This window comes from Pteropus medius, unplaced genomic scaffold (genome assembly GCF_902729225.1).
Source record: "Pteropus medius unplaced genomic scaffold, Ma_sr-lr_union100, whole genome shotgun sequence".
NCBI lineage: Eukaryota > Metazoa > Chordata > Mammalia > Chiroptera > Pteropodidae > Pteropus > Pteropus medius.
The window spans coordinates 511202-524865 of NW_024354875.1; the positions used below are offsets into that span (position 1 = coordinate 511202).

The following is a 13664-nucleotide window of genomic DNA, read 5'->3' on the forward strand; positions in this document are numbered from 1 at the left end:
GCCACGAGAGTGTCCTCAGCATTGTATCCACCGTTTTTCACTTTTAAGACCCCTGCCAGGCCTCCCTGCCTCTCTGAGAACGGGGCAGGCAGCCTCCTGCAGGGTGAGTCCTAGGGGCTAACCACTGTGTCCCCTCTTGTCTGCTCTGCCCGTGTCCCTGACGCAGGCCATGTTCGAGCTGGTCACTTCCGAGGCCTCCTACTACAAAAGCCTGAGCCTGCTCGTGTCCCACTTCATGGAGAACGAGCGGCTGAAGAAGATCCTGCACCCGTCCGAGTCGCACATCCTCTTCTCCAACGTCCTGGACGTCATGGCCGTCAGTGAGCGGTAAGCCACCCGCTGCGGTCCTCGTGGGGCCTGGCTTTCCGACCCTTCTCGCCCGGGGCATGGCTGAGGCAGGTGGTGAGTGCTCGTAACGCAGGTCTCTCTACTTCTGTGTGATTGGAATTTTCTATAAGGAAATATGAATAAATACATAAACCCGAAGGTCTGCCACCCCTCCCGGCAGGCGGCCGGTCACGTCCCCCTGGACGGGACTGCTGCTGCAGGTCCCTTTCCGTCAGCATGAGTAATCCGTGCATCCCGCGCAGTCAGGCGGGCATGTGCCTGGTGCCATGACCGGCTCCGGGGGTGTCCGTGGAAGCTGTTCTCTATCCCGATGACGTCGCGAAGCCCCGGCTGGGTGTCCACAGGGCCCCGAGCCCCTCTGAGGGCCCGTGCAGAGCGCAGCCCTGGATAGGTGCTTTCTCCTCTCCAGCGGGATGGTGTTTGCCATGGTACGTGGGCCTGGTTATGAGAACTGGCCTTCTCCTTTACGGAGCAGAGGATGAGTAGACAGACATCTATTCATTGCTTCCTGCGTTCTCGCGAAGAAGGAATGAACTCTAATCACATCGCTAGCACAAGACACGCCTTTACCGTTGTCACTGCGGGCCATGGAGTTTTGCAACTGAGCGAGCAGAACTCCGCTTTCGGATCATCTGCTCCAGCCCCGAGTCTTCAGACGCAAAACTGAAGTGTGGCAGAGCTGCTGGCTCTCCGCGGCCCCCGAGCAGCAGCTCCCCCCACCACACCCACACCCCACTTCCGCGTCTGCAGCGGGCTTGGGGGGTTGAAGGAGCCTGAGATCAGAGCAGCCTGGAGACGCCCTCGGCCTCTGCCACTTCGCCCTCACGGGAAGGAGGAGTGTCTTTTATCTATGTATTTATTTATATTTTATTAGGAACAGTTCCAAATATGCCGACTGCAGCAAGCCCCAAGCTCCCACATCCAGGTCCCGCCATGTCCCCACCCTTCCCCGTCGTCACTTCAACTGTAGACCCACCAGTATGTAGCTAAAGGATAAGGTCTCTCTCGCTTAAGAATACTTCTAATGCTATTTCTGCCTAAAAAAAAGTAAACAGTGATTCCTCGATGTGACCAAATTTGCCACCGGCGCTGGGACCCCATCCTGTCGTGTTTGTTGGTGTGTCCGAGCCGAGTCTGCCCCCCGCGCCCTGAGCCCCGGCCACTGCCTCCTGCAGGTTCCTCCTGGAGCTGGAACGACGGATGGAGGAGAACGTTGTCATCTCGGACGTGTGCGACATCGTGCACCATTACGCGGCCAACGACTTCTCGGTCTACATCACCTACGTCAGCAACCAGACGTACCAGGAGAGGACCTACAAGCAGCTGCTGTGAGTGAGCCAGTCTGCGGGGCCAGTGCAGGCAGACGCAGGACTGCAGCCCTGCTCCACTCGGGGTCCTCGGACCTCTGCTTTCCCAGGCAGCATCCATGCCCGGCATGTGCCCGGGGACTCGGTGTCCCTAGAGGAACCTTGACCCCCAGGCGGTCAGCCACGGCCCCTGCACCTCTGCCCAGAATGGCAGCGCAGAGCTCTGTGAGGAGCAGGAAAGGGAGTTTGAGGCCAAGAGGGCAGCTCGAGGCCCGAGACGTCAGGGAAGTGATTTGAACTCGAGGCCACAGCAAGGCTGGGTGGGAGGAAGTCTTTTCGGTGGTCACCTAGCGACACCGTTGAAAGTCTTGCTGATCTGCCCATTTCGTAAACTTTCTTGGCGTTTTGGTTGACGAGATGATTTTTCGGTCGACTCGCCTCTTTTGGACCCTTTGCATTCTTGTCCTGGGTTCCATGACAGTATGGCACGTGATATGTTCTAAGCTCTACTCCGAGGACTTTCGCAGGAGTGACATCTAATCGTTACGCTTCACTGGGCCTTTCCATCCCAGCGTGTTGTCCCTTGTGGATATTTTAAAGCTTGAGTATTTGGGGGCTTGGGTGTTTTACAGTTTGGGTTTGGGATTGGGATTGGAGGGAATCAGGAAGCCAGTTTTGAGGGCAAGTGTCGAGAAGCCGAGCATACAGGAGAACAGGAATCTAGATACTGCAGTGCCCAAGGGTACTCTGTGTGGCCCCTGAGTGCAGACTGTCTGGGCCCAAGGACAAGGCTGAGTGTCCTTGTCCCTGCTGACATGCTGTCCTGGCCTGCGTCTGGTCTCCAGCAGCAGTGCCCTGGAGCCCTCGGCAGCAGTGGCCCCGCCCACCGCCCAGCCCGCCTGCAGACCCCGCCTGCAGACCCCGCCTGCAGACCCCGCCTGCAGACCCCGCCTGGCAGGGACAGCACAGGCTCTCTCTGGCAGTTGTTTCCAGCCGCTGCCTGTTCCTGTCACTACGTGGGTTTACCTTGCCAAGGTTCCAGCTGGGTAAATCATTGAACTGTGCGTCTGATTCATAGACGTGGCCACGTGAGGATGCTCGCCCTCCCACGCACAGCAGAGTTTGCTAAGTCTTCATGGGCCAGGCATGTGAAGCCACTACTGTCATATGACTTGTACATGAACAGCTTAATTTCCATAAAATAAATAGATAAATAAGTTAGTCGATGCGTTCTCGGTGCCTGTGGGCTGTCTGGTTCCGATGAGGCTGCGAGTAGGGAGGAAATGCCTCTGACTCACGCCTCCTGCCAGCCAGCAACCTGCCCTCGCGTCTGTGTCCCCAGCCAGGAGAAGGCCGCCTTTCGGGAGCTGATCGCACAGCTGGAGCTGGACCCCAAGTGCAGGGGGCTGCCCCTCTCCTCCTTCCTCATCCTGCCTTTCCAGAGAATCACGCGCCTCAAGCTGCTGGTCCAGGTACCGCCTCCCCGATCCGACAGGCAGACCGGGCCCGTGTCTGCTTCTGCTGCCGTAGACCATTTCCTTCAGTCATTCGGGTCTCTGCTGGCTTTCTAGCAAGTCCATTCATTACATAAATCCTAATTAAGCTCCTACTATGTGCCAAGCAGTGGGGCACTCAGTCCCTGCTCCCAGGGAGCCGCATTGTCGGAGGGGAGAGAGGGACGAACACTTGCAATCAGGAAGTGGTCGTGGCCATGAGGACAAGCAAACAGGGAACATGTAGGGAGTCACCGCCTGGCCACTACCAGGTAGGGGGTCAGGAAAGAGTCTCAGAAAGGTCAGCACAGCCTTGAGGTTAATTGTGACGTGGCTTCAAATGGCAGTTCCAGAGGAGAGGGTAGGGAGCCCCTGGTGCCCGCCACGAGCATCAAGTACCCTCGGGGACAGGGCTGGCCCTGAGTGTGACCCGTTTCTCGCTGCTGGACCCTGCCCGCCCCACCAGCACGGGGTCGCCTCCTTCACTCGGACCTTCATTGTGCGGTGAGATCATGGGCTCCGGCATGGCCCTCAGGATTACCCATCGTGGGAGACGGGCTCGTGGGGAGCCCCTGAGAGCTGGGCAAAGCTGTGGGTCAGGATGCTCGACCCTGGGCTCAGCTGAGGGTTCTCCTGCCCTCCGTTGTCACCCGGTAGAGACCTTTGTACATGGACGTCATAGCAACGAGAGGCTATTTGGACCAGTGCAGCATGGGGGCCGCCACTGCAGGCGGGGCGGGCAGAGAGGGGAGAAGCGGCCATCGTGAGAATTAACGCAGACTTTCCCTGTGCCCAGAACATCCTGAAGAGAGTGGAGGAAAGGTCTGAGCGTGAGTGCACCGCCTCGGATGCCCACAGAGAACTGGAGCTGGTGAGCGCGCTTCCTCTTGCTGCATTTCTCAGTAAACCGTGTCCTCGCCTAGACCTACCTTCCTGGTCCGGCACCGCCCATGTCCGTGTGTCTCTGGGAAGTGCAGATGCATTTTAATATTTGCTTTTGCAATGCAGAAAAGTCACTGGGTCTAAACAACAGGCCAGGCGTGGCCCGGGCAGAGTGGCGCGTCCTCCTTCACAGGGCTGTCGTGTGCCCCCGGTGGACTCGGCAGCAGCCAGGCAGTCTGTACTCACGTTGACCTCTGCTGCCACCCACAGGCCTGTTCTCAGCAGCCGCCTCCCTGGGGCCGCTTGTCCTTGCCTGTTTCCAGTGTCTTCCCTCCTGTGACTCTGGGAGGCCGGTCCTGAGCCCTGATGTAGCACCGCCCCAAACCCCTACCTCCACTCTCCTATCTCTGTGAGAGGACTCAGCGGCCCTGCCGAGCCCTGGGCTTTCCCTGCCCACACGTGGAGAAGCCGTGTCTGCTGCTGATGCAGCCGGGGGCGGGGGGGGGCTGTGCGGGAGGGGCCCGCGAGTGTGCGTGTTCTCGCGTGCTCGGCCCACGTGGCGCCTTCTGCTCTCAAAGCGCTGTCTGCTGGTGTCAGCCGGAGCCGCGAGCCAGTTCTTAGCAGCTGTGCGGGGGCCGCCATCATGCCGGTGACCCCACGACGGACGAGAGCATGGGTGCTAGGGAGTCCTTTCCACTTCCTGTCCCAGTGGCAAAAGCTCAGTAGAGGGACGAGCCTCAGTGGGCATCTGAGCCACGCCGAGGCCCAAGGAGTCTGAAGTTTGTGCAGCCATCTTCCCCCAGCCCTCTCCTCACGCCCCGTATTCAGACCAGTTGGCCACCAGAATCCTTCCGGCAGTTACACCCTTTGAATATTGGGGCAAACAGCTCTCTCTCCTCCCAGCCTAGTGGCTAAAAGGCTGGAGCCTCAGTGTGGTCTGGTCAGGCGGCGTCAGCGACCTATGGGTCAGGCAGCATCTTTCAGAGCCCTGTATTCACCCCTGGAACTTATACACCTGGCCGGATGGGAGTTCATTCCAGCCCCCACCAGGCACCTGGCCACACTGGGTCACGGGGAAGTCCAGTGACCATCGAGGCCCGTGAGAGGCCCGTGTGCCGCAGGGTCTCCTGGCAGTCAGCAAGCCTTTTCCATTTTAAGTTCTTTTCTGTGGTCATCTCTCTTTCTTTTCCTCGTGATGGAAGGTACTCCTGTTTCTCACAGATGACCTTCTTTATAAAGACTTTTTTTCTAATTTATAAAAGCAATTGATACGCAATACAAAAAAAAATTCAGGAAGTGCTCGTAAGTAAAAAGAAAATGGCGAAGGTCACACCAGGTCCCCCACCACGCCCCACTGTGGACGTGCTGGCCCGCGCCCTTCCAGACACCTTTCCAAACAGGCGCCTGCACATGCGACCGTGTTCTTTGTGGTTTATAAGCCGGCCTTGCTTTCCATTTAGTGCAGGTAAAGTTTTTGCAATTTTTAATGCGTTCATTAAAAGTACTTGGTCATGTGGCTATATTAGCGCTGATCAATCCCAGCTGGTGGACATTTGGGTCAATGACACGTATTTTTCTCATTCTAAAGAACGCTGCCGGAAGCATCCTAGTTCCCACATCTTTGAGAACCATCCTCATTCACAAATACGGAGAGCCTCTGGGTGCTGGGCTCTATTCCAGACAACACGGTGCAGGGCGGACTATGGTCCCCAGCAGTCCCGGGACATGTGGTTTTATTAGGTCTCTTAGTACCTGGGTTGCTTCCTAGGAAAGTGGGGGACCCACACTCCTCTACAGTGTGTGACAGCGTCTATGTCCCCGTACTTGGCCAGCCTGGAGCCTTGTCGGCCTATCTGCCTTTGCCAGTCTGACTGATGAGAAAGCACATCCCATCGTTTAAGTGTCTCTCTAGGTGACAGGAGGGGCCGCTTTATGTCCTCCAAGGCATACTTCCTGGGAAGGATGAGGCACTAACTTCTCCACCAGGGCTGAGAACCACAACAGCCTGACAGGTTTTCCCGCTTCGCTTTTGTTCCAGAAGGTATTAGAAAAAAGAGTTCCAACCTGATGGAGATGGGCCAGTCAGTCTCAGCTGTGGGCCCAGTGTCTAGACACAGTGGTTGTTCAGCCCTCTGGGGCCTGAGTGAGCAGAAGGAAGTGGCCGGGGACAGCTGGCTGCAGATGGCCTGATGTGTCCCCGTTCCTGTCCTAGGTGGTAAAAGCATGCAACGAGGGGGTCAGGAAAATGAGCCGCACGGAGCAGATGATCAGCATTCAGAAGAAGATGGAGTTTAAGATCAAGGTGAACTCACACCCACCTGTGTGGGTCCAACCCAGCCCAGCTGACCTGGAGCGTCGGTCACTGGCCAGGCTCCCTCAATGGCCACCCATGGGCCTCAGTGCAGTGTCCCTTCCCCCAAGGCCTTCCCTGACCCCCTAGCTGTTGGGCTCCCACCTGCCTCCCACAAGTCACCAGGCTGTCACACTGGCCTAGACTGTCTTCTGAGCCGAGACCCCACGGCAGCCTGCTCTCGTTTACACGAAGTGCGAGGCAGGGACCAGCCCGGGGATCCTTACAGCTGAGAGAGTTGAAGATCCGATGGGAGCTACCAGCCTTCGCCCCCAGCTTGACCTCGAGCTTCCGCATTAATGAGCCGAAGGGCCCCAAGGTGGGCACATGACCACACAGTGCCCAGCGAGAGTCTCTGAGGTCATCCGGTCGGGGGTGCAGCCATGGCCTTCTGGGCCCAGGAGTGTAGCTCCCCCTGCTGGGCTGACTGCCAGTGACAAGAGACTGGCCCTGAGCCACTCAGTGGGGACTTCTCTCCCCTGTGACCTTGGCCCTCCTCTGATTCTGAGTCACATGAGCTGACCCCGGCGGGGGACGATGACACACAGACAGAGGTGCCCACATGTACACAGATTCTCACACGTGTACAGACATACCATACCCATGGACACACTCAGACAACAGCACATGTGCGTAGGAGCACACACAGATACACAGCTGTAGATAACACACAGCTGCGCGCGCACACGCACGCACACACACACACGCACACACGTACACGCACACGCACACACACACCGCCCTCCGCACTTGCCCGGGACTCGCCCCTTCCTCCCACCAGTGCCGCGTGTGTTCTGGGCCCAGCGCAGTTCTCTCTCCAGTCCGGGCACCAGGGAGCCTCGGGAGGGCGTGGAGGCGCCCGCCGTCCTAACACTGCCCCTCCCCCCCGCCCCCCAGTCGGTGCCCATCATCTCCCACTCCCGTTGGCTGCTGAAGCAGGGCGAGCTGCAGCAGATGTCGGGCCCCAAGACGTCCCGAACGCTGCGCACCAAGAAGCTCTTCCAGGAAATTTATCTCTTCCTCTTCAACGACCTGCTGGTGATCTGCCGGCAGATCCCTGGGTGAGCGGGCCGGGCACCGCCTGGGCTCCGGGGTGCAGCGTGGGGGAGGGGGCTCGCCGTGGCCTGGGGCAGCTCAGGCTGTGACTCAGCTGTAAAGTTAGCTGCTTTCTTGTCCAGTGTGGGCCTTTGGGCGACTTTATTTAAGCCCCAGCCTCAGCTTTCTCTCCAGTCAAGTGGGGTTTTACTCCCGGGGACATGGAGAGGCTAGCCCAGCGCCCCGCACGTAAGGGCTCAGCAGTGTGGCCGCTGCGGCCGCGTCGGTGCTGACCCCTGGTCCCAAGGGAGGAGACGGTTTGGGGATGAGGGGGACAGGTGTTCGGGTGGGGCCTTCGGGAGGGACGGTGGGAGTGGCGGTGAGGCTGGTCCTGCTGGCTGGCCTGTGCAAGGGGTCCCCTGGGCCCCCCAGGCCGCCTCGGGACCAATGTGCCTGCTGTGCCACCCTTGGTCCCCAGAGACAAGTATCAGGTCTTTGACTCGGCCCCGAGGGGCCTGCTCCGTGTGGAGGAGCTGGAGGACCAGGGCCAGACGCTGGCCAACGTGTTCATCCTGCGGCTGCTGGAGAACTCTGATGACCGGGAGGCCACCTACATGCTGAAGGCGTCCTCTCAGTGAGTGCCTGGTGCCACCCCCCACACGCCATGTCACCTGCCCAGGTGGAGCAAGGCTCCAGGGTTCAGCACACAGCCTGCCTCGGCCCGTTCTCCCCACCCCTGGGCCCTAGGGTCTCTGTCTGGGGTTGGTGTCGGGGTGCGTGGCCATTGGGGGGTGGCTGCCCATTGCCTGGTGTGAACGTGTGCATTCCCTTAGCCCCCTTTTCCGATGAGATGTTGTAGAACTGTTGGGCCAGGCTGACCAGGGCACCACCATCACTGTGTGACCCGTCTGGTCACCTCTCCGAGCAGCCAGGCCACTGGCCCTGCAGCCCCCAGTCTCTGAGAGGGACAGCCAAGACCAATGTGGGGAGACACTCTGTGTGGGGCGTGGCCCCCTCCATCCCTCGGACTGCCCATCTCGGTCCCCTTCCCACTGCCTGGGGCGATGGCGTCTCCCAACAGGCTGTGGCTTCCAGGCAGCTGGCCAACGAACACTTTTGTGTGTTAATTTTGGGGTGTGGTGGAGCGCTCACCTTCACCAACTGAATGTTTAAAGTGTACTGGGGAGATCGCAAGGTTCCCCAGCCTCTCCCTGGCTGCTGGGCACCGTCTGAGTGCCCAGCCGGCCAGACACTCGGCACCACGCCTCAGGCGCGCTATAGTTGGGCATTTGTCCTCTTCCCTGTCCCAGGAGTGAGATGAAGCGCTGGATGACCTCGCTGGCCCCCAACCGGAGAACCAAGTTTGTTTCCTTCACATCTCGGCTGTTGGGTAAGTGGCCGTCTGGGACGAGGACGCCTCCGGGCAGGGCAGGTGAGGCCTCGGTGGCATCAGTCCCAGGTGCTGTCTGAGCTCTGCCTAAAAGGGCCATGCTTCCCATGCCAGTCATTCTGTGGCCTCCAGGATGCCCGCTCCAGCTGCCTGAGCATCCCACGTGCCAATTGCAAACTTAGTGTCCGATGGAAGACACTGATGTGCTTGCCAAGTTCTGCAAACAGTTGCATGGTTACTGAAGGAATAAGTCACTGGGTCCTAAATGACAGGTACTGCAAGGAAGCCATAAGGAGTCTGGGCCCAGAGGCGAACTCCAGTGTTCTTCGGGGTTGCCAGTTGTCTGAAAACCTTACAGAACATAAAGGGCATAAATCCAGCTGCCCGACGGGAAGCTGCCCTCTGTGACAGTGCTGAGTCCCCAGCACCCACCCTTCTCCCAGGGCCTCGCCCCAGGTCCGAGAAGCCTGCACAGCCTGTTCATCCCTTGATCCACGTGTTGTTTCCTCCGAGCCCCCCGCTATATTAATCTCCTTTTCTTGAAGCCAAGCCTCCCCACCCCCCCCAAAAAATGACCCCTTTTCAGCAGCTGCCAGAGAGGCAGCGCCACGTCAGGAGGTGTCCAGGGTTTGCTGGATAGGGAGCAACACAGCGACACGGTGATGAGGACATGCCACCTTCCTCCCCTCCCTCAGACTGCCCCCAGGTCCAGTGCGTGCATCCATACGTGGCCCAGCAGCCGGACGAGCTGACGCTGGAGCTGGCGGACATCCTAAACATCCTGGACAAGACAGAGGACGGTGAGGCGGCGCATGGCCATCGCGCCCACTTATGCCCCGGGACTCTGCACCTGGCCCCACACCAGCCTGAGGATGAGGTGGGGCATCTCCGCCCCAGGTGGAAGCAGCCAGCAGAGCCTGATGATGGGCTGTGGAACCCAGGTCCCAGGCTCCCCTAGATCGTTCTGCCCATCGTGGCTTCCCAGGCTGTTCTCAGAGCAGAGAGGGAGCTTCTCCCAGCAACTCTGCTCTCCTCCGCCAGAGCTCCAAGGTCCGCCTCCCCGCTTAGCACCAGGCCCGACCTGAGCGCCCAGCTCCGTTCTGCACCTTCCCCTCAGCCAGCCCTGGCTTTGGCCCAGCCGTCACAGTGGTAGGGAGGACAGCCAGAAACACCCTCACTCTGACCCCAACCCTAATCCTGACCCTAGATCCTGGATTTGCACCGAGCTCCCAGGTGAGCCTGTGACCACCAGGCTCAGAGCCCCATGTGGGGCCAAGAAGCCACACCCCAGCTCCCACCCACCCCTGCTGACAGCATCAGTGCCCAACGAGGTTCACTCCCCTCCCTTGAAAACTGGACCCCTTACTTCCACATCAGTTGTTCCTCAGGAACCCCCAAACCTGCACAGAGCGTCCCGCCTCCCCCAGTCCCTCCGCCCCTTCGAGGTCCTGGCTGGAAAGCCTCAGGCTAGTAACCTCCAGGGAAGGCCATTTCTGCTGGTCCCAAAGCCCAGGGGCTCACCCAGCACTGGAAGAGCAGTGTCGCCTCCCTCCCGCAGACAAAGAGCCCGACACCCCTTCCACGTGGCCTGTAGAAGGCACGCCCTAGACTCTCAGACCCCAGGTCCTTACCCTGCCCTAGCACCTGCCCAGGGACCCCGTGCTGCAGGGTGATCTCTGGGGGCGGGAAAGAGAGCCAGGGCGCCCTGCTGGGGTTGACCAGTTCACGATGGCCACCCTCACCTGACCGCCTGGCTCCTGGAGGCTGAGGCTCAGAGAGGGATGCCCAACAAGAGGGTGACGGTGGCATTCTCGGCCAGGTAACCATCAGTCAGCCGCCACCCCCACTGGCCCCTTGGATGTCTCTCGTTTGGGGGGCTGGCCCTTGGGGTCCCCTGATCTCCCAGGATTGCTGAGGGCTCAGGAGTAGGTTCCAAAAGCGATACATTTGGGACACACCGTGGCACAGAGCCCTGCTGGCTCCATCGCAGCCACGTGCACAAACACTGCTCCCTAGGAGGGCGTCGGGGCGGTACCTCCCCAGCATATGGGGGCAAACCCAATCTGCGGTCTCCAGCAGGGGTTTTCGGAAAGGCCCATTGGACTCTTGCATCTTCCCTGTGCTCCCTGCATGGACGGCGGCCTGGCCAGGGCTCCTGACCCTCCCCGTCTCCTCCCTGCGCAGGGTGGATCTTTGGTGAGCGGCTGCACGATCAGGAGAGAGGCTGGTTCCCCAGCAACACAACCGAGGAGATCCTGAATCCCAAGATCCGGTCCCAGAACCTCAAGGAGTGTTTCCGTGTCCACAAGATGGATGACCCTCAGCGCAGCCAGAATAAGGACCGCAGGAAGCTGGGCAGCCGAAACCGGCAATGACCCCCAGTATCCAGCCTGGCAGAGGGATGTGGGCGGGGCCTGCAGGCAAACCCACAGATGGTGGAGGGGCTCGGGGGGAAGGTGACCGTGTACAGGAGTCACCCCCTCATCCCTGCCACCTGGTGAGTGCTCGTGTGTCTTGGCCCTTCGCTTGCAAACTGGAAAACGGCTGCCCACATCTTTCCTCGGATGCATTTGTAAATGAGAAAATATTTTAAGCAGTATTACACCACCTCTCCCTCTTGTCTCTTAGAGGGGACGGAAGGGGATTGGCATGCTCCAGGGGCCTTCCCGGGCACTGGAAGAGGCCCCAGACCCAGGATGTCCCTGGCCGAGGGCAGGTGCAAAGGTGAAGATTGTCATGACCCCCTGCACGTGTCCTTCTCTGCCCTGGAAGCCGTTAGACTCCTCCAGGTGTGCAGATGGACTGCCCCTGCCCAGTGGGCTCGATGAGTGGCCCTTGGTCTCCAGTTCTCAAGACTGAGAGACCAGCTGCCTCTGTCCACCTCCGCCGCCTCTGGCTGCACGGCCAGGCCCTGCCTCATGGCAGGCCTACCAGAGCTTGGCCGAGGGCCCATCCGCTCTGGCTCCCTGATGGGCTGGATGTAACTTGTGTCTTCTAGCTCTTTAAGGAGCCCAGGTGTTGTAAGGAATGAATTGGTCACTGCATCTTGTATTGGTTATGGTTCCAAGAAAAGCAAGTTATCATTTTTGGCTGCATTAAAAGAAGCATCATGTATAAAATGAAGGAGGTGAACCTCTACTTTTTATTGCCCTGCGGCACACAGGGATGAGGTGTTTCGTTCTGGGCAGGGAGAGAGGAGTCCCCTTCAAGGTCAGTGGAGAAGCTGTATCCTGAGGACGGGGTTGAGGAGGCTTCTGGCGGAGGAGGGGGCAGCCATGGTCAGGGGCTCAGGATGGAAGCAGATTTGGGCCTCCACCTGTTCAAGGACTCCAGAGATGGGAAAGGCTGTTTGAGGGAGTCGGTGACCCCCTTCTGCTGAAGTAGACATGAGAACGCAGGTTTGGAAGACCATGATGGGACAGAGGTGTCGATGCGTGGTGGTCTCACAGGGAATCTGGCCACCAGGCGTGGGACTGGGCCTTCCTGCCTGGCCGGTCACTGGCCGGTCACTGGCCTTAGGCACTCCTTCCCACTGTCGGGGGCAGTGGCCAGTTACCTTAGGCACAGCTCCCCCCCGGCCCGGCTGGCCCTCACAGCCACCCCACCGTCACCCCTGGTTCTATCCTGGAGTGTGGACAGGCCTGAATCTGACCCCGCTCGGCCCTGCCTGCCCAGGGCCTCGCTACTTCTGCCAGGACACACTTTCCCTGGCGCCAGAACCCGAGGTTCGGACCCAGAGGAACTTGGTAACTTCTCCCCATCGGCCACAGCGTGGCTCTTGGCATTCTGGAGACCACAGACCCTTTGAAAATCACATGAATCCTGGAAGAGGCGTGCACGTGTCACATGATTGTTTACCTGGGGAGGAACCCCTGGTCCTTGTTGGGACAGATGCTTTTGGGGCCTGTAACACCCCAGGAAGTGTTGGCACCTGAGTCCCCCAGGAGTGAGGAAGGGGGAGTAGGGCCGTTTCTGAGCCCCATGCTGCTGGTGGGGGCTCTAGGGTCAGATTGCGGGGAGGGGTCGTCCTTTGGCCTTGGCCCCTGTCCAGCTTATTTTTCAAAGCTGGGAAACAGCACACTGACTTGGATCATCTGCTCCAATGCGGGCTTTGTCCACTGGAGGTTATGTGAAATGAAATAATTTAAACAGTTTCATGAAGAGCGGTCAGTTTCATAAGAGCTTTATGAGCAGAAACTTGTAACCCATGACGCGCTTTGGGGAGTGTGTATGGGTACCCCGTGTGCTCGTCTGGAGTACCCAGGAGAAAACTGGTCTGTGCAGGCACAGGTGTGGCCAGGTGGGGCAAACCAGAGGCCAAGGCAGCTGCTGAGACAGTGCGGGGGTGGAAGGAGGCGGGGGAGCAGCCCCCACCTGCCAGCAGCAGCTCCGAGGCTCCCCCAGGGGCCCGGGTGTTCAACCCTGGGGTTCGCAGACAGTCCCTGCTCCAGGTCTCTGCTTCTCCCGAAGGGCCCTGTGGGGCAGAGACAGTCGCAGCTCTGGCTTCTTCCCGGCTGCGCCCAGAGCCGGTCAGCCAATATTTGAAACCTCTAGAAACACTAGGCTTCGTGGGAAGCCTGGAAGACGGGGTGCATGGCCCAGCTGCAGTGCTGGGGTCATCACCCTCACTCAGCACTGCCCCGCATCCCCGCGAGCTTGTGGGGTTCAAGTGAGGAGAGCTGAGCTTGAAAAGGCTTTTTGTGTTCTTTCTCTCAACGAACAAGCCATCCTTCATGCGGGCTACCGCAGGCCCCATGCTCCCGTGAAGCCAGTTGCTTGCAGCTTGACCCCAGCGAGGCTGGGCAGCCTGGGGCCGCAGGTGGGAAAGCGGCGGGGCCCACAACACCTGGGTTTCATCA

The 13664-nt window shown here is 59.4% G+C and overlaps 1 protein-coding gene across 3 annotated transcripts in view; it reads left to right on the forward strand.

The window, feature by feature from the left end:
* Window positions 1-11924, forward strand: part of NGEF (neuronal guanine nucleotide exchange factor) — an 88490-nt gene extending 76566 nt beyond the window's left edge. For all 3 annotated transcript variants that reach the window (XM_039855361.1, XM_039855363.1, XM_039855362.1), the window contains 10 exons: window positions 167-327; window positions 1524-1676; window positions 2998-3127; window positions 3945-4019; window positions 6243-6332; window positions 7278-7441; window positions 7894-8049; window positions 8726-8805; window positions 9501-9605; window positions 10990-11924. In XM_039855361.1, the coding sequence (XP_039711295.1) occupies window positions 167-327; window positions 1524-1676; window positions 2998-3127; window positions 3945-4019; window positions 6243-6332; window positions 7278-7441; window positions 7894-8049; window positions 8726-8805; window positions 9501-9605; window positions 10990-11180 (1305 nt within the window). In that variant the 3' untranslated portion in view covers window positions 11181-11924. The remainder of the gene's footprint in view (window positions 1-166; window positions 328-1523; window positions 1677-2997; window positions 3128-3944; window positions 4020-6242; window positions 6333-7277; window positions 7442-7893; window positions 8050-8725; window positions 8806-9500; window positions 9606-10989) is intronic.
* Window positions 11925-13664: the final 1740 nt, after the last annotated feature.